The sequence below is a fragment of the Cupressus sempervirens genome, chromosome 11, assembly GCF_028749045.1.
Source record: "Cupressus sempervirens isolate cs-2001-9-10 chromosome 11, ASM2874904v1, whole genome shotgun sequence".
Taxonomy (NCBI): domain Eukaryota; kingdom Viridiplantae; phylum Streptophyta; class Pinopsida; order Cupressales; family Cupressaceae; genus Cupressus; species Cupressus sempervirens.
This window is the reverse complement of record NC_143128.1, coordinates 309,759,982-309,781,192: the sequence shown is the minus strand read 5'-3', so window position 1 is coordinate 309,781,192 and position 21,211 is coordinate 309,759,982. Positions and strand designations below refer to the sequence as shown.

General features: G+C 35.3%; 1 protein-coding gene across 1 annotated transcript; it reads right to left on the bottom strand.

Moving 5' to 3' along the window:
- Nucleotides 1–18,335: 18,335 nt before the first annotated feature.
- On the bottom strand, nt 18,336–20,996 carry LOC149529367 (ADP-ribosylation factor GTPase-activating protein AGD12-like). Its single transcript, XM_089810776.1, has 2 exons — nt 20,625–20,996; nt 18,336–18,891 (listed from the first exon to the last, which is right to left on the bottom strand). Exons 1-2 carry the CDS (start codon nt 20,899–20,901, stop codon nt 18,581–18,583), a joined length of 588 nt encoding a protein of 195 aa, XP_089666902.1. The 5' UTR covers nt 20,902–20,996; the 3' UTR covers nt 18,336–18,580.
- Nucleotides 20,997–21,211: the final 215 nt, after the last annotated feature.

The window sequence follows — 21,211 nt, the reverse complement described above, 5'->3', positions numbered from 1 at the left end:
TATATTCTTTTGGTATGAGCATTGGCATGAAATCCTTGATGCCTACCAAAAGAATATGTTATATCCTAGTAAGATATGAGTTATTTGATTTTTGCCACTCCCGGACAACAACTTATTAAAGTCAATCAAATAACTAGTAATCAACATGTCATGAACTCTATCATGACAAGTATCATGATCTCTGGCACTACGGGATAGCAAGTTAACATAGTCCAATTATGATATGTTCATTATCATGACTACCAACACTCCGGGACAGCAACTTAATGTAGTCAGTCGTGATAATAGGTCAAGCTATTGATAAGATCGTCACCTTACAGTAGCGACCCTCCATATATATATATATATATATATATATATCAATGAAAAATCATCACCTTTCATGACATAATCCATATATGCAAAATAGTAACCACCATATACCAAGTCAGAGGGTGGAACAAGGGCTTTCACCTCAACTTCTTTCTCACAGAGAAGAATGCATTACAAGAAGTTTCACTTAGAACTTCTCCTTCATAGAGAAAATACCATTCACAAGGTATTGCACCTCAAAATTCTCCCTCCGAACAATGATCCTGGGAAGTCAGGTCCTATGGTTACTCCCTTAGAGGCTCTCTTCACCCAAGGATGCCTATAATAAACTATCAGACTCCTTTTAGATCTAATATCAATCTTCAACTTTCTAGTGATAAGTCGTTTTTTCCTCATTATGTACACAAGGGTAGGCCCATCAAAGTCATGCAATGACACACATGTATTTCTAGACTCCCTCTAAGTATCAATCTTCTAAGCTCTTGCGTTGCCTTGAAGAAGTGTCAAACTCCCTTTTAATATAGAATAATACTTATAATCTCAATCATCAAAGATGTTTGCTTCAAAAAGCTCATTTTATCTAGCCATATCATTAGATGACTAATGAATTCTAGATCACAGCTTCTTTGGAACGACTGTCATAAAGTTGTGTTTTGCACAATATGCCTAGTGTACCATTCTTTTCCTGCAAGATCATCTTCAAATACCAAGGAAAGTAACCCATATAGTATGCATAAAATTACAACTAAGAGAGAGACTATAATGAGTAGATAAATATAATACTTGAGAATAATAAATACTTATTTGTATATCAACATCCTTGATATCAATTGCTTCAATGAAGGTCCATATGCATCAAATCAAAGGATGATTCAAATTTGAAACTCTAATAGTGTCCCTTCGTAGACATCTCTCCTTTAAAGATGGTTCAATTGGGAATGAAAATTGGTTATTGTTAGCCCCCCACAATGTAAAATTCTCACTCATTCCATTTTAAAAAGTTAGAAAATTTCTTCCAATTTGCTTTAGGAGTGAGCTTGTAATCCATCTGTGATCTTAGTGTATATTTGTACAGACATGATCGTTGCTATCCCTCATATTACCACCATTGAATGAAGTATACGTTGTCACAGAAGAATAAAATAAAAACTATGCTGTCCATGCTATTCCAAACCTCTAAAAGCATCCAGCTTAAGACTTATGTAAATATCTCATCCAGTAAACCATATGTATCATCAATTTTGTTAACTTGGAATGTTTGGGCAACATTACATTACTTCTCACATTTGCTCTGGGTGAAATTCCACTTCTTGAACTAAGTAATAGGAATTATGCCATATCTCACATACTAAGTTTGGACTGAACATATATATATATATAATCTTCAAGAACTTGTTTCCATTCACTCCTTTAATTGTGACTGACTTATGTATTCATTATAAACTGAAAATAGATATAATGATAATATCTTTGTGTAGACTGATGGAGCCCAAAAATTTTATGTCTTCATTTGTGAGATTATGATGGAGTGGGTCATTTTTATATCTTGTTGAAGCAATAAAAGCAGTGAAGATCAGATCTTGTTTAATATGATGAACATATGAACAGCATTGCTCTCAGATAAATGGAGGACACATGTTTCAGAATTATTAGTAAACTCATGATTGCAGAGGAAGGACGTTCTCATAAACTTATATTTTACCATTCCTATAGCAATGGAAACTTATACTGTGAGCAACAGTCCATTCAAGAACAGATTCAAGTTAGCAGATTCAATAACATCAATTTATGTAGTAGAGCAACAGAATTGTGCCACTGTGATCCCACGTGTGTTAACTCCAGTATTATGCCCAACACTATACAGCAGCATTAAAAATGACCTGTGATAACCTGTATATGCAGACAATTTATGGCAAATTGGAGATATTGATAGTCTAAGTAAAGCAATGACTTTAATTGCAATCATACAAAACGATCATATACAGGGAAAGTGGTGACAAATATACAAGTCCCTGTTAGCTCTATTAGCAGCAATTGATTAAAAAATCAGAGACTTCAGACAAAGATGGACACAAAACATCAGCGATGAATCACAGGAGACTTATGGGAATTATCATACACGCCATCACAACTTAATGATTGTAGTGATGAGTGTGTTCATGGAATGAAGCGAGGCCAAAATCAATGGCCTGAAGCGTAAAACAAGTTGAAAGCTTTTACAATGGTAACAACAGAAGAGTCATCGAGAGTCAATTAAAAAGTCATTGCGCAGGAAGGAACTCGGCGAAGAAGAAAACCTGAGAGGAGCAAACAGATAGAAGGCAGTATTATAGATGGCGATGAAACTTCTATGTAGACAAACAATTGAGAGTTCCCCCAAAGAATTGCTACATGCTTGAACCAGCGAGCGTTAGAAGGCTATGTAGATACATTGTTAATGGCAAAGAAAAAGATATGATCTGAGTGCTAAGACGAGGCCCAATTTATAGTGAACAAGAAGATAGCCGCAGGTTTTACAAAGAGACAATAACTATTAAAACTCAAGCATTGATATTGTTCAATGATAAGAACGTATGATTGTATAAGCATTCAAATAAAGAGTTATAAAATGGTTGGACGATATAAAAACGGAGGCACTAGTGTTGATCGGTCTCGAATGTAAATAACAGCAACTTTGAAAAAGAAATTGAAAGATCGCGTATCAGATTCTCAGACTCTTAGGCAGATGATTTGGGATGAATATCGAGAAGTCGCTGAATGAAAAGTTTTTAAAGTTACTGGAACAAAGGCAGATGAAGATACCATTGAGCGCTTGATAGAGACAGGAGATAGCGAGCAAATTTTCCAGAAAGCTATTCAAGAGCAAGGCGATAACCAAGTAACCCAGGCAGCGGCATCAACAGGATCTCTTAGTAAGTATTTTTCCATAAATTTTTTACATGTATATTTGCTTGTAACGCTTTGTCTTTGCTGTGGCAGGTATGCATTCAGATGCAGGAGTTCTGGAACATTTGACATGGGGCAGATAAAAGAAAGGCAGTAATCATAGGTTGTTTCATGGTGTTTGGCGAGGATCTCAGGAGCCCGCGTTTGTTTTATTTGATTGCCATGTATTACTCTAAAAACATGAGGTGCTATTATATTAAGATCTTTATGTAATTGGGCAGTTATAAATTACCAAGAGGTGCGATGTTTGGAAATTTAACTGACACCTCTTGGTCATTTATATATATATATGTGATGTAAATCAAACAGGACACATTCGATTGTTCTTATGAAAGTTTTGCACACTTGTTAGTATTGGCACCATTGAAATTTTATTTCTCTCTAAAGGAGGAGTAGGAGATCTGAACAAAGCAAAGGAGATTCAGATTTTTTGAGTATTATTTCCAGGCATTGTGTGGATCGAAATGTGTTGAATAGAGCATCAAAAGGTTGAGTGTCTTCAATACAATCTGTACAACAATAAAATCAGTAAGAATTTTATTTGTTTTAGAGTTGGAACATATATTACTCGTCCTTTATGGTTTTGTTGTCCATTTGTTTATAATTTGTTGATTCGATAAGTACATTAAATTGTTCATTGCTATTCAGATTTGACAAATACAAATAGTGCAGGATATAATTTCTTTCCCATTATTTGTATCTATTGTGTCTGCATGATGGTTAAAGCATAATAGACTAATCTAAATACGCTTAAGTGTAACAATTTGTGGCATCGTAATAAGTGAATTATCAACACAAATATTATATCATCAATATCATAAAGTTGTATGTAAGAAATATATGTTTGACTCTGTTACCCAATTAGAATTTGGCACTGATCATAAATCTACTCATAAATATTGAATCAAATGCTGGCATTTCTCTATCTTCTTTCTTTGAGGATTTGATTTTATCTAATAATTCATTTTAACTTTTTCTTTCAGCATCATAGAATTTTAATAAAGTAATCAAAGTTTGAAGATAAATAGTTATTAATCACAATCCAGAAGTTTTCCTTGAACACTTGCCAGTTGAGGAGTTTATTTTTATGTTATAATCCGCTATAAATCATCTTGGATCTGAGTTTTGTCATCCAGGATTTGGGTAAACAGACCTTGGTCCAGCGGAACCAAAAGCGCAAAGGATTTGAATCAATCCTGTCAAGTTGGCCAAAATCGGTTAGATACCTAGCATCGAGCAGGCAATGCTCATAAGTTTCTAACTAGCGATTTTGATTACCAACATAGACATTATTCACAAGTCATTTGTCACAAAACAATTCTAATATAGATATATCTCTATCTGATAATGGTTTGCAATCCATGCAATTCAATAATGATCTTCTTCTTGTCCATACTCATCTTAGATTCCAATGATGGATTTGTAAATGACTAATGTACTATTGTCAAAATATTTATATTTTTTGATCCTTGAATAAAATCACTCTATTTATGCAATCTAGGTTTCATATGCATAATACTTCTAATTTATAAATATGCATCACATGCCTTAGATTTCTCTCCAAATGTATATGATTTGACGAGCTTCTTGTTTTGAATTTGATTCAATGACATAGGACTCATGTCTTGATATCTCCACTGAATTCCATTCTTTAATTGATTTATTTATTTAGGTATGATATATCTGGTGACATGTAAGATGGCTATTTTATTTCCCGACTAGGTCATAAGCTTCAATACTCTATAGTAATTCTTCTGCTGGTATGAGATTCAAAGTTATGCATTAATTCCTCAAGTGATATTGTTCACCTCCTTTGATATTATCTCCAAAAAATATAATATTTGGTCCCCCATTGAAAAGCTGAAATCATGTATGATATAGTCGTGTTTGACAAATCTCACTAAACAAATTACTGATTGTAATATTAATTAAAAATACTTGAACACTCTTTATTATGCTGACTGCCTTCTCCTCGGCATTTTTCTGGATGTAGTCTATAAATGACATTTACTTTCCTGCATTTAATTGAACCGCATATGCAATTTGCCCCTTACTATTGTGTATGGAACTATGCCCAAATATGACCGCAGATATTCTGAAGTTCCCTTCACTCATATCACTGTGACGGAAGGTATCTGAATTCTCTCTTCATATAATTTCTGAAGTGTAATATTTTTATTCCTGTTGTATATTGGTCACTGTGTCCATATAGCTTGGTCGCTGACTGTAAGACTCTATGCAGACCGTCCATGCATAACTTTTTCTTCTCAATCCCATTTTCTCTCCTTCCCTCAAACTTGGACGGCAAGATAATTTGTATTTATCCTTTCCTGAGAGGAAGAGAAGTAATCAATGATCCCTTGCCTGTATTACTGTTCAGTCCATTCAATATGTTGACTTTATCTTTGCTCCTTTGTTCCTTAGTTTACTGACTATATATTTCTTTTCTGAATTGAATTGGAGTTCACTGCCTAATCAATTCCTCTTATATGGTTCGCTGATTACCAAGAAAGATGATCAATAGTTCATCATATACATATAGGGTTTTATCACTTGCCAAAGATGAGATGAATCCCTTGCAGATATTTAATCTCTGAATGTTATGAACACATGGTGACTCTTTCCTTTCCAATGACTTGGATTGTATTTAACAGAATGGATCCTATTGTCGTCCTTCTCGCTGACTGGCTCTGATGTCTTTCTCCGCTCTTACTGGTGTAGTTGGTCTCTTGCATACTTGAGGTTGCAGATATTTTTCATGGTAATCTCCCCTCTACACTGTGTATTTCCAGCTGCGTATGTGCATCTCACATAGTGCGATTCATCTTCCGTAATTCCCCAATACATTCACAGTTTGGCTTTGGTACCATGTTGAATTATCTAGGATCATTTTCTACAAATGTAATAACACTGCCATTGTTATTGGTGTATTCCAAATGCAGATTTGAAGACTTATAAATATAAGAGGAGACATGTCTCTATGGTTTATCATCATTAGATAATATTAATAATATAAATAACCATATATAAATGATGATTTACTATCAACAATGTATCTTATGATTGAATCAATCCGACTAAAGCTACAAAATTAACACAAAGGACATATCAAAGAAAAGGCAAAGGAAAAGTGTGTGGATAACCAAAGACGAGCAGCCAAGAAAGTAAGAGACCAAACAATTAGTGAAAAGAAGAAATGGAAGAGCAAGCAAGAGGAAACCGATGAAGTTGCAAAAGAAGTTGAATGAGAGAAGAAAGAAGAGGAATCCAAGAAAATTGGCAAGGATACAAATCCCAAGTGAAACTTATAGTCAAAGACATAAAGGAGAATGGGAGATTGGAGGATATATCAGGACATTATGAGCTATGTAGTGAAGAAGACAAAAAGAAGATAGAAGAAGCACTAATATGAAGTTTGCACAAATTGTGCAGTACTCCAAGCAAACTCTGTGGCATTTTAACTAAAGAACTTTCTAAGTAAGTTCATCCCAGATGGAGAGCAACATTGAAATTGGATAGAGAAATCATGAAAAGAGCACTTATGGAGATTGCTATGGAAATGGACTGTCTAGACATAGAGGTAATGGTTGAAGCGCACAAACAAGAATTCAAAATCAGAAATAGAGTTACAAGACTCTTATTACGTGATACTCAAAGTATAAACGATGAGACAGCAGAAGTATGGATGAAAATGATGGCTACACAAGAACAGATTGAAAAGGAGAAAGAGGAAAAGGATATATCCGGTGAATGTAGAATGGATAAACCAGTCTTAGCCAAAACATGCAATCCATCAGAAGTTATTGGGCAAGTCAAATCCGGTGCACCAACACAAGGAAATGTCAAACAAGAAGCAGAACAAACTGGTCCAAATACAGTAATTATTGAAGACGCTCCATATGAAGAGGTTGATCATACCCCCAAGGTTCAACCCACTCAACCCATGACAGAACAAAAGAAAAAAAAGTGTTAAGACAGAAAGAGAATCGTTCACAAAAAAAAGGAAATTAAATTTCAACAACGCAAGGAGTAAACCTTATATTAAGGTAAGCACGAATGAGGAAGAGAAAGAAGTGGATGATGAAGCATTAAAGAACATGGATATCACAAAGCTGAAACCTAAGGAACTACTTGAGTATTCTGAGAAGCTGGAGAGAAAGGCAACACGAGACAGAATGAAAGCAAAGAAGAAGAAAGCCAAAGTAATGGAGGCAACCTGAGATATCCTAGGAGCGTTAGTACTTGATGTTAAATGTGATCCAAATGCAAGCATGGTTCATCAAATGGAAACCTTGATCAAAGCTATTGCAGAACAAGTTCTAGAATTGGAAACAACAACATTTAAACACGCAGAAGACACCTATGAGGAGAAGAAGACTAAACAACTGATGGAGATAATAGATAGAGACAAAGTAAGCATATTAAATGATGTTGGACAAGTGCTCAAATTATCAAAACTATCAGAATTCATAGATGACTTGGAAAACTGCAAGAATGTGGCACAAAAAGGACACTTTGATTGAACATTTTGATCTAATCTCAATTTTAGCAGTAGAGTATAATGCAAAGGTGAAATTAATTACTCACAAGGCAAGACAAATGCAAACAGAATATGAAAAGAGGATGACTACCTTACCGTAGCTACAATCCTATCTTTCCCTACAATGCAGATAATGCAGCAAAGTGTAAGCAATGCAGAAATGTTACTCAGTCTTCTTGACATGAGTACTTTGGGGTCAATGGAAGAGCTCGCAGCAGACCTACATGGACAGATAGTCACCACCTCATAATTAAAGATATCATTGGAGGAATCAATGGAGTCAGCCAGACAGTGTTTGACAGGTTATGAGTTCTTACAAGATACCTTTGTCATTGCTGACAAAAAGGGGGGAAAGTACTACCTGTGAAAATTCTACAAGGAGAAAAATACTCGTAACAATGATGTATCAAAAGGATGTAAACTGAAAGGTTGAACAGCTACATGAAAGGGGGAGCTTATAACTAGAGGTGAAAACATTTTCAAATACGAATATAGAGTTTTGCCATCAATGCCAAAGGGGGAGATTGTTGGCATTGACATGAGACGTTTAGTGAACTGAGATGTGCACTCAGATATAGTGATGCATTTGGTTGTCATTGACGGCAACATAGTCATAGCATAAAACACGACTGATCGGTGAGACAAGGCAAGTGATCAGTAAGAAAATTATGCCTAAGTGACATAACTGATATACAGGAGATGTAATGGCAAGGTGAGTACTTTGATGGTCATCATGATGCAGTACACATTAAGTGGAGCAATCATTGGTGAAGACTCTCTGATGACTATACAGATTAAATGTACGAGAGTAACACCAAACGACGACAGTTCAGCAAAGTTCTACATGTCAAAATAATTACAGAATAGTTCTTGATATACAGATAGTAGATTGTGTAACAATCCAGATATGATCAATGCAGTCAGAGTAGAAGGATTGATGGCGTGTGTTAAACAATTGGAGAAGTGATGAGCTGATAGTACCAAGATCAAAGCAAGTATGGAGAGAGGATTCAAGAAGAAGCTTGTTGAGGTCAAATAAATTTTGACTGTTCTAGGGAATTGCTCAAGAAAACCTAATGTCGATGAAGACAGTGATCGAAAATGTGTTAGGATAAGGATATATGAATTGAACAAGGTATGAGTGCGGAAAGTTTGTAATTTGAATAGATGGTGAAGATTAAGCAGCAAAAAGGACAGAGTATTTGTATGATGGTTTTTGAAGAGAAATGTATCAGTAAGAGAATAGATTGCAGTGAGAATTCATGTGATTACAAAGAGTGCAATTGTGTTGCCAAGCAGAGATTGAGCAGAGGGAAGCTACAAAGTGGATAGAGCAGAAAGGATCTGACAAGCAAGCAGTGCTACAGACAGATCATTAACTTGTAGTCTCCTAACAATTGAAGGGAGGGAAATCCCTTAACTAGGTGGACCTTAACCGGTATCTTTGTGTAAACCCTTTAATAGGGTAAAATCGCAAGAGTTCTAAATCCTCTTACGAGGTAGATCCTAGCAATGTACAAATCACTCCTAACAGGGTGAACCCCTAGAAAGGGTACTTGTAGCTGCTAACAGAGCAAACCTTTTTACTGTAGTAGAAGATTTGTGGGTATCATCCCCACCGTGGTTTTCACCCTCATACAAGAGTTTCCATGATACCAAAATAAATAACTGCATTATGTGTGTTTCTTATGTAATTGATCAATGCATTTACTTTATCTCATTTCAGCAGTTATTTTATATGTTTGAAAGTAAATTTTGAGATTATCAGATCAGTAGTTTGAACTAGTGGTTTACCTTTTGTACAAATTCACCGCCCCCCCCGCCCCACAATACCACTTCATACTAACAGATTGAAGGCTCATCACTCAGCATGAGATGACTCATCTTGTAGTGTTGTTCTTGATTTTTCTCTACGTTATATATTGTGAGGACGTTTTCTTGAGGGTTGGTTAATGAAATTGAAGTCGAAGTTATTGGGTATGACCAGTTTTATTGTGATTTTATTTGTAGGGTATCATTATTAGAGTGGGGATATTATAGCAAAAGTTTTGGAAGATTGATTGAAAGTATCTTTGGGTTAGTCGTTTATATCATAATTTATTGTGTGACATCGAGTTGCACAATGCTATTGGCTTCGTGTATGATCAATAGTTGAGCATTGAAAATTATCAATAAGAGATATGTGATCATTTTGTTGTTGAATATTTACATTTTGGACTCTATTGCTTATCATAGGAAAGTTATATAGAGTTGTGTTGAAATCATCATATTAGTAATCAACGTATGTGTGTTTCATTATTAGCTTCTTCTTTTATATAAGTTAGAGTAAGGCTCTATTCATCTTATATGGAGTGTTCATCATATGAGTACTTCTTATAGTAGAAGACTTATTATTTTATAAAGAGATTTTTGTGTAATTGCTCAATGTATGACAGCTCAAAAGTTGTAAGCTATGTACTAAGACTATCATTATTTATTACTTTTTGGTGTGGTTGGATTTTTACTATTAGAAATAGCAAATACTGAGATGGTGGGGAGAGGGTGAATCAGTATTTCACAAACTTTAGCCCAAAACTAGATATCTTTAACAACTTTATAACATGCATAAGAAAGTAAACTAACTATGTTGAACAATAAACATAACCATGCAATAAGAGAACTCATAACATCATATTTTGTTAACTATGGAAACCCTAGCCAAGGGAGAACCCCGGTGGGGATGGTACCCACAAAATGATCCACTAATCAAAAGTATCTTGTGAAAGATATTGACCCTATTGGGAATCTATTACATCCGTATAGTGTCTCAATCCTTGTTAGAGGACTAGGCCTTGTTAGAAGCCTCAACCCTATTAGGAGTTGTTATATACAATTACAAAATGTATGCAAGATGAACCCATTGCCCAAATATGCAATATACAATATAGTTCCTTCAATACAAAAACCTCTTTACATTGTTGTTGATATCTTCACTATTGGATCTTGCCTTTTCTGCTCATTCACAAAATTCGTATTCCTCTTATCATACATTAGAATTCACATCACAAAACATTACAATACATCTCATACAACTTAAACATAACTTTGCATTTAGCAATTTCCTTTATACCTTGCTAATTTACAAATATTTGTCCAGTCGGCCTTCATGCCTTCATACAATTATCAAGATACAAAATTATGTTTCACTGACTTAGGGTTAACATCTAGGATGTTGTCCCTAATTAGTTAAGTAATTATTTCGTAAACAAAATAATTCCTTAACCCAAAATTGCCCATTTCCTTATTATACTTGTTCTACATGTACACTATTGTAACTATAAAATCCATCATAACTCTATCCGTATTGACCGTATTATCCTACGGACTTGACTGTAGCATCCTCATACTTTGTACTATCTGTCCTCAAATACGCATGTGCTAATATAGCCTTTGTAAAAAACGTTGACCAATACTTCATCTGTTCTAACAAATAAACTATGTCAGACAATTTTCTAATTATACATGTCATAACTTCATCTTCCTTTTTTGCTCATTTCATACATCTGATATGTTGCCATAAATGACAACATCAAAAATATCTAACCTAGCCAAATTGCCAACATCCTTCGAGTAGGAGGGTTTTGTTGACCTTATGGCAAGACATATTGTCAATTAGTGACAAACCACTTAAGTTATCCAAACAGGTTGGTTAATATTGCAACAAAGCTTTCTATCAAAGAGCAAATTTTAGTCTAGCTTGAGCAAATGAAGTAACACAGTGTTAACCGAGCTCACTAAACCGAGTTACCCAATTTGCTAGTGGAAACCAAGATCTCAGTGTGAACCAAGTTCACTGAGTTAACCGAGTCCTCTGCGTCAACCAAGCTAATCATTATCACCCGAGTGACACAGTGTTATCCAAGAATCCAGTACTAATCAAGCAATAGTGTCACCCGTGCTCACTGTGTTACCCGAGCATCAACAGAAGATCAAATGCACACTATTGCCCGAGCATCAATTTTTGGGCCAACCTAAAGGTATAATTTGATTCATATAAAGATAACTATTGTGGGAGCCAACTTGGTATAGAGTTATTGTTTGAAGGGTATATAAGGAAGACAAATTCATTTGTCTAAAGGTGTGAGATACGAAAGAAGTCTAATATGAGACATATATGAAGACAAAGAGCGAATATGGAGCAGATTAAGTAATCAGGCTACAAGGCAATATAAAGGGCAGAGCAAAGACTCATCCATCACAGTCAAGTGATCATGTTATTCAAAGAGTCTAATTCAGAAAATCAAGTTGCAAAGCAGAGATCATCTTGCTGATTCATCCTAACAAGTGCAACAATCAAATCCTCTAACCAAGTGGACCTAACAGTCCTTTGCTAAATCTCTTAACAGAGTAAATACTTCATTGTATTGTAAAATCCTTTCACAAGGTGGACTTAACAGTCCTTCATACTCCTAATAGAGTAGATCACCAGAAGTGATCAATTGTAAGCCCTAACATGCCAACTTTATTACTACAATAGTGAAGCATTGTGGGTGTCATCCCCACCCCAGTTTTACCTTCTATTTGGAGGGTTTTTGGGTTACCATATCTTGTGTCAAAGTGTTATGGTGTTGATTTCTTTATTGTTTTATGTTCATGCATGGAAGTACCCCCCCCCCACCCCCCCCTCTCTCAGTCAGTTGCTTGTCAGTACATTTCCAATAGGTTTTCCAAGGGTATCTCTGGTGTTATTGTTTTCTTTATTTATTTGTTATTTAATATGCTATTCTGATTCAACTTTACTTAACATGGTATCAATACAAGGTTTGAGAAAAAATAAAACCAAATTTCAAAGTATTATTTTCTTCTCTTCTAGTTTGGTTCTTTCCAATTTCAAATGGTGAATGGTCTCCAAGTTGAAGACAGGTTGGATGGTGCATCGAATTTCACATCATGAAAATTCAGAGTTCTTATTGCACTAGAAGAGAATGATCTTTTAAATAATGGGAAGGAGGATGCATCTAAGCCAACCGATAATGTTGAGAAATTTCAATAGAAGAAGAATAACATTATGGCAAGGAAGATATGGATTGAATCTATAAAGGATCATCGTGTGCCTATCATATACAAATTGATTTCAGCTAAAGAAATGTTTGGGAGTCTTCAAAGTTTGTATGAATTCAATAATACCATCAAAGCTCTGGCTTTGAGAAGCAGCTCCTCCATATAAAAATAGCTAAAGAAGAATCAGTTATTTCCATCTTAATGAAGATTACAGGATTGAAAGATCAGCTTAGTGCAATTGGAGATTCTATTGAGGATAAAGACTTGGTTACGTTGGCCACGAATGGTCCCCCTCATTCTTGGGAGTCTTTTATTCAAGGCATTAGTGGAAGAGATGAATTTACCCAAGTTTGATCATCCGAGAGATGATTGTTATCAAGAGGAATTCAGATTAGAAGCAAAAAAAATAGACAGAAATCTCATCATGAAGATCATGTTCTTGCTTCTCATACATCTAAATGGAAAGGAAGAGAAGAGAGAAAAGAAAATTTTAAGAGTAGACATAGGAATTCAGATTTGGCTCCTGAACCCAAAAAGAAGAAGGTTCTCTCCAGAATTCAATGTTTCAGATATGACAAGTATGATCACTTTCCCAAAGATTGTTTAACAAGACCAAAACATCAAGTTGCTGCTGTAAATGTTGATAGTGCTTCACCTCATAAAGAATCTTGTAACAATTCAAAAGGATTTTTACTTTAGGTACAAAGATCAGGAAAGAACAATTGGCAGATTGTATGGAAGATTAAACGATCATTGAGATAAGTAATTCATTAGCACGATATTCAAGTTATTGCATATTAAAAGATTTACTTTTTTAATGATGAGTAGTTAAAGATCATATGATTTATACAATATTATATGAATGTTTAATGTAGCCTTTCTTCTACGATTTTGTTACAGACAGTACTGTAGTTGTATTTTATATTATTTTGTTGATATTGCAAATGAAAATAATTTGTTTTATCGTATATGATAACTGTATGATCTCCAGGTTGGGCTGGTCGAAGTCTCCTTTGATCGCCATATCATGTAGTTTGAGCTTTGTATTGCTGTGAAAATGTAGTTGCACCAGAACCTCATACAAGAAAATTATAAGTTGAAACAGCTTCTTTTTTATATCAGGTCATATCTCTTGTGTGGGATTCATTGCTATCTGCATTGCTATTATTGGAAAGATTTGTCAACCACTATTGGGCTGTCATTTAGTAATTCGGAACAATTATATAATCGTGCTAGAGACAGAAGTTTGCTTGTCTGATATGAGGAATAGGTTGTTTTTCTGCAACTCGGTGTTCAAAATCAGATTTGTTCTCTTCAAGTGTAGCAAAAATCCCATTTAAGTTGTTGCTGTTTTTCAAGAAGAGAACCGTGATACTTGGGCACTATTTCAAGCTGCAAAATGAAGGACATCCCTTTCTGAAAAATTTGAAGGAAAAGTAACCACAATTTCAGTATTCTGGGAAGTACTGCAAATTGACTTGAGCAAATAAAGACTGTTGTGTTGCATCTGTACAACCTATCAAATTCAATGTTAAGAACCCAGTTGTAGGAGTCTATTGCATGGGTAAACATAACAGGAGACATCTCCCAAAGAAGAAGAATCTATTCAGTGTTTCTTGTGCTCAGTTTCATCTATGAGGAGGAAATGACATTCAGAAGACAGTTGACTTCCAAAGAATTTCTTTGTAATCTTTGAGGCAGGGATCAAGAGGAAGTTTTGTAAATAAGTGATATTAACTATGTGGGTTGCAGTGTTGCAGTGAACCGAATTGCACAGTCAATTTGGATTTGACATTGGGAGCTCCATAAACTTTCAGTATAGAGTAATATGGGATAAGGTCAAGGAGGACAGTCCTGGACTTTAAGAGTTATAAAGGCGTGTGTTGAATATAGTTCCTCTAAGAAAAGAAAAGCATTACAGGCAACCTTTGAACAAGGAGGTCAGGAGGTTGATGCAAGTGCTTGAAGATCCACAGGGAGCTTGTATGGAAAATGGAGTGTCAAGTCCTTTGTAGAGAATCAGCAAGCTTGAGAAGAAGTGTGGCTTTGAAAGCTCATAGTTTGGTCAAACAATGGAGCCAACTGTAATCTATTGTGATAATCAAAGCTGTGAGAATGTAGACCATGCTTAGAGGGAGTCTTTGGTGACAGGGGGTCTCAGCATTCAGTTGTTCTTATTATGTGTTATAATGAATTTTTCTCTGAGATGGAAAATTCGAGGTGAACGCCCTTGTAATGCATTTCTCTCTGAGATGGAGAAATACAAGGTGAAAGCCCTTATAATGCATTTTTCTCTGAGATGGAGAAATTTGAGGTGAAAACCCTTGTTACTGTTTCCAATCATGAGAGTAGCCATAATGGATGTCATGTTGAGAGATTCCATGACAATATCACATTGAGTAACTCCGTGATGAGAGCTTGTGTTTATTTCACACATGGGAGTAGTCATGACTAACATCATGTTGAGTAACTGCATGATGCTATCACGTTGAGAGATTCTGTGATAAGTTTCTTCCCAATGGATGTAGTCATTTTGAATGTCATGCTAAAAGACTCCATGAAGAGAACCTGAGAATGATATCTCCTTTGCTAAGAGGGAGTGTTAAAAGTTTGGTAACTGCACAAGATATCTGCTTACCTGTGATTGCATCTGCATTATATTTGAGATATTTGCTATGTAATTTCTTTGCTACATTACCTAATCCTTTATCATAATAGGTTGCAAAGAGTCCTCATTTTTAAACGATCTTTCATATGAAGAGCCATGTCTTTCAAAGATCATTAAGAGTATTTAGCATTGGCTAATGGAAGGCCATGTGTGTGTTCTAAGGAGACTTCTCTTGTGTAAACAAAGAGTTATCGTATTGCATCTGAAGGGACCGTGTGTGGATATTGTAGAGTGTTATTCTGCATGGATACTAGAATTCAAAGAGTCATTGTGTGTAACTATCAGTCATCCTTAGGCCATATGTGTTTGTGGCTGTTACAAAACTCCTTGAAGCGTCATCGTTGGCATTAGATGACTCAACCTGTAGTGTTACTCTTGATTTTTCTCTACGTTATAAATTGTGAGGACGTTTTTCTTAGGGTTGGTTATAGAAATTGAAGTCAAAGTTATTAAGTGTGATCAATTTTATTGTTATTTTATCTGCAGGGTGTGACAATTAGAGTGGGGATATTCTAGCAGAAGTTTTGGAAAAATCGGTTGGAAGTATCTTTGGGTCGTTCCTTTTTTACCATAATTTGTTGTGCAATGTCGAGATACTCTGTTATTGGGTTCCTATATGATCAAAAGTTCTTTTTTGGGCAAATGTGTATGACCAACAGTTGAGCATTGACCATTATCAACTCTAATATATCTCTTATCATTCTGTTGTCAAAGCTTTACTTTTTAGAGCCTATTGTTTATCGTGGAAAGTTTTGTAGAGTTGTGTTGAAATCTCGTGTTGGCAATTAGCGTATGTGTGTTTCAGCATTAAATTCTTTGTTTACATAAGTTAGAGTAACGCTCTACTCATCTTCTACGGAGTGTTCATTATATGAATCCTTATATTAGAAGAGTCATTAGCTTTGTTAATCTTGTATGTTGTGTTCATCATATGAGACCTTATATTGAAGACACATTAACTTTGTTCATCTTGTATAGAGTGTTCATCATATGAGTCCTTATATTAAAAGACTCATTATTTTGTAAAGAGATCTTTGTGTAATTGCTCAGCGTGTGAAGGCTCAAAAGTTGTGAGCTGTTTACTGAGACTCTGTCATTATTTAAAATAAAGGAAAACTTTTGGTGTGGCTGGGCTTCTCCCTCGAGCAGGAGGGTTTCCTAGGGTATCTCCATTTTTATTGTATTTTTGATTTATCTGCTATTTGTTATGCTATTTTGGTTCGAAAAACTTAACCCAAATAGCTAGTATTGTCTGAATCATCTTGAGAACAAGCACATAAGTCCCCTCATGATACCAGCATACCACATTAATTTTTGAGCTTATCCACAATCAAGAACTGACATAAAAGAGCATTGGAGTCTATTGTATGATTTTTCACAATCTTAGCATACAAATGATTTTTCTCAAGAGAGGATAAGATACTTTGGTATTTTATTCTACTGTTGGCATAATAAAACACCCATCAACACATCCAAGGCTTCCTTTGTCATTCTCAGGACATACAATTGTCCTCAAAAAATTCCTTGATATCCCTAGGTTTTTCAAAATGTTTCCCGTGAATTTTCGAAAGATAGGGACAAGTGAGAACAACCCCTAGCCGTCCCCAAGTCCCAAAAATGTTTCCAGTATGGATACAAGGTTTTAATGTAGGGGACATGTCCCCGAGTAAAACTAAAAATAACTTAAATTCAACAAAAATTAGTAATTACTAACTTACTACATACTAAAATTAAAAAACATAAATTTAGTCTACACTAAAAAAATCAAAAGACAACATAAGTTATCAAAACTTAAAGCAAAACATTTAAAAATTAAAACAACTGGACATAGTCTTACCTCCCACTGAGTCTACATAAGAAGGCACACTGAAGCCTTTTCCCACCACAGTCATTGCAGTAAGCCAAATTAAGCCAATATGAATAGTTTGCCACATTGAAAAAAATGTTGTTGAAGCACCAAGAATCAGCACAAGCAGTGTCTATACACTCATGAATTTCCCTATTACACCTAGTTGCCTCAGACTCTCCATATTATCTAAGGCATTGGCTGTTAATAAATCAGAAAACTCTCCCGTTAAATCAAATTGAATATTGTTTGTGTACATTATACCTTGAAAGAGAGCTCAACTCATGACCATCTAGTTGCCTCAGACTCTCCATATTCACTAAAGCATTGGCTGTTAATAAATCAGAAAACTCTCCCTTTAAATCAAATTGAATATTGTTTGTGTACATTATACCTTGAAAGAGAGCTGTTTGTGTACATTATACCTTGAAAGAGAGCTCAACTCATGACCATAAACTCGCAAAATGATCCACTAAAGCATTGTATCAGATGCACTTCAAGAAAAAAAATAGGAAATTCCAAACTTTTGCGTGTCAATTTTCTCAAGATTCAAATGTCTTCTACCTTGAAGTTTTGTTTCTTAATCTATATAATGTAACTTGGAATAGTTCCTAGAACAAGGTAGCTATATTTGTTTTACATTGCATGTTTCAAAGAATCAAGCGGAATGAAGCTGGCCATAGCCTTTTTGTACTTTACATTTTACAAAACATTTTGGCACCTAGGAATTTTGAAAGATGTAAATGCCAAACATTTGCATGCTCCAGATAGCATTTTCTTGTATACAACTCAAACTTTAAAAAACGACTAGGAGAAAGTGTGGGTTCTCCAGCTATTGCAGAAATCATTATAATTTTAGATGCATGGGATAAGTTTTCTCAACCTCCTACCTATTTATATTACATTTGTTTGATAGTATGAACATAATTCAAAATATTGTTACTAAATCTCTGTCAAAACATGAGTTGGCACTAGAAACTCAATTAAAGTCTAAAAGAATCCAGTTTTAGCTCATGTATTTTATGGATAAGCTGACTCCAGCTGATTTATGACGCAAACAAGAAAAATACGACAAACCTGTTTGACAAAGTATTATGCCAAGATCACAAACAGATATCTCTACTTTGTTGCTAACCTCAAAATACAGACCCGTTTTATCTGACATTATAGATTATATACAAGATATTGCAAAAACAAGCATGAATGTAGCTTCTAGGACTCAGAAAACCTAACTGTTTGAGTGTTTCACATTGTCACCGAAAGGATCCCAAACCTCAGCATTGCTGCCAGGGTTGAAGGCAGAAAAATCACCAGCTAAATTTGCACTAATAAATGGAGTCCAGTCATCATTTAAAGTTTGTCCTCTTGAAGGATTGCCAGCACCCAAGTGATGTGAACTCTGTTGCTGCGTTGTAACATGCGGAGGGCGCAAGTGAGGTGGACAAAAGAGTTTTCTCTCATATTTGTCTCTAATCCACTTTTCCACAACAGCGTCTGGAGAATCTGAAGTTGGTATGCTATATCCATTTGGCACATTTCCTGTCATAATATGCCAAATCAGAGCTTGGACAATAAAAGCAAGCCATTGTGTTATAGAGAATGAAGATTTGACATTCTAAATTGTCATAATTAAAATATTGTTACTCAACCATCTAATTGGTGATTTTGAATGCAAGAAGAATGAAAAATTGGAATTCTTAATTGTCCTGAATTGAATTATTGTGACTCTGCCATCCAATTGGTGACTTTGACCACAGCTGGAATGTAATTGACATTGGTAATTACTTTGGTTCATTGGCTGTGCTAAAGAACCAGTTATAGCAATTATAATCATAATATCCTGATTCAAAGGGGAAACTTGTTAGCTCAGATAGTTGATAAGGTTGTGCTAAGGCTTTGGGCTTGTCCAATATAGGTTCAAGGTTCAACTCTCGCAGGCCCTGTTTATCTGCTGGTTGCATTGTTTGAGCACATGCAGCCAGCCCTCGGGGACAAGTCTTACCCCAGCTCACCTCCTCCGTCAACCCAAAATTCAGGAAAAGAGTAAGCCCAGCTCACCTCCTCCGTCACCCCAAAATTCAGGAAAAGAGTAAGCCCAAGGCAAGGTGCAATAGGATTGCTGGGCTAAGTCGCAAGGATACCCCAAGGTTTATAAATAATGTCCCAGTTTCGAACCTTGTTGTGCACACCCCTCATGTTGAAAAAAAAAACAGAATTTTAAGCCAAAGAATGATCAAAGCTTGATGCTGAAATCCTTTGTATGACTTGCACTTTTACAAAACCAAAAATTATAAGTAGGGGTGATCTAAGCCTAGCATTGCATTTTGTGTTTAATGATTACAAACTTCAAAAACATTACAAATGTTTATTCTGTTTTGGAGGGTAGATGAGAAGGAACAATTTGTTGATATGTGTTGACTGATCAGGAATGTACTGTACACTTTTCATAACCCTAAAGTGGCAAAAATCTTGTATAAAAAGGATTAGGGTTAGGGATTTCATATTGTATGATGTGAAAATTGCTTCTTACGGCAGAATTGAGCTGTAAGGGATTATGGATTGTAATCAGGTTGTAATCACTGGAGGATAATAATATTGGCATCGTTGTTTGGTGGACGTAGCCCAAGGATTGGGTGAATCACATTAAATCTTGGTTTCATATGTTCTCTTCTGTGCGATTTATTATTTTCTGATATTGGTTATATTTGCATGTAATTGTTATTTCTGTCTGTGATTAATTGTAACACAATTCCAGCAATTCCAACAAAACACGCAGCTAATGATACTGACAAACTAGAGTTAAAATCAAAATTGAACTAAATGGTTTTTGTTTTTTGTTTTTTCAGTAAATGGATTTAGTGTTCCAGGAATATCTATTAATAACCAAGGTTACAGCCCCGGAGCTCAAAACACTCAGTAGGCATGTAACCAGGTTATAATGAAATTAACATCGGGTATTTTCACATGAACCGTATATTTAAAATCCTATAATGTTGTTAAAACTTCATCCCGAGCCACTCAAAATTTACCAAAAACATAGAAAAGGCATTTTCAAATGGAAGTAAATTCATTTGCTCCTAAACCAGAAATGAAGAAAACTGAAAACAAAGATGGATCTCCAAGCTTCTGACCTACATTAAAAAGTGCTTGTCTAGTTCCATAATAACTTCATAAACATCATTCAAGCTGTAAGGCCGATCTTAATATCATAATCAAGAAGCAGGTAAATGTTTTCAATAAAATGGGGTTACAAATTCGTCCAAAATACTTACTTTCCCAATAAGCAGAGGCAACAGCATTTCCTACAGAGATCATGAGGTTGACCTCGTGCGTGCTCCAATTGTCTAGACCAATACATTTTGTGCGAGTGATGTGGGCGCCAATTGAACGGTGAATTCCATAGCATCGATTGCACAGAAATATTCCAAGCGTAATGGATGCATATCTTGGCTTTGCAGCCCCACAATCCGCACACTTAGAATTGCACTCCTGTTTTAAGAATTCTCGGAGCTTTAATTCTGGGTGACCATTATTTTTTTTCCTCTCCATAGCCGCGCCTTATTTCGTATAACGAACTGTTAGGAGATCTAACCAAGCACGTATGACTCTAGCTGCAGAGGAAGCGGCGGACACCAGAATCGATATTATTAGTTGCTGCCAAAGGCTAAAATGATATTATAGAAGAAACTTTTCTTTTTTTTAAATTGTACTTGTCTAGGCAATGTACCAATTTATGAATTAGTTTTGAACATGCCAACTAATTAAATTTGGTTATTTTATTAGTTGTCATTCAATTCAATTTCTCAATTTAATTGATCAATCAGTTCATAGAATTTAATAGACTAAAAGAAATTTCAAA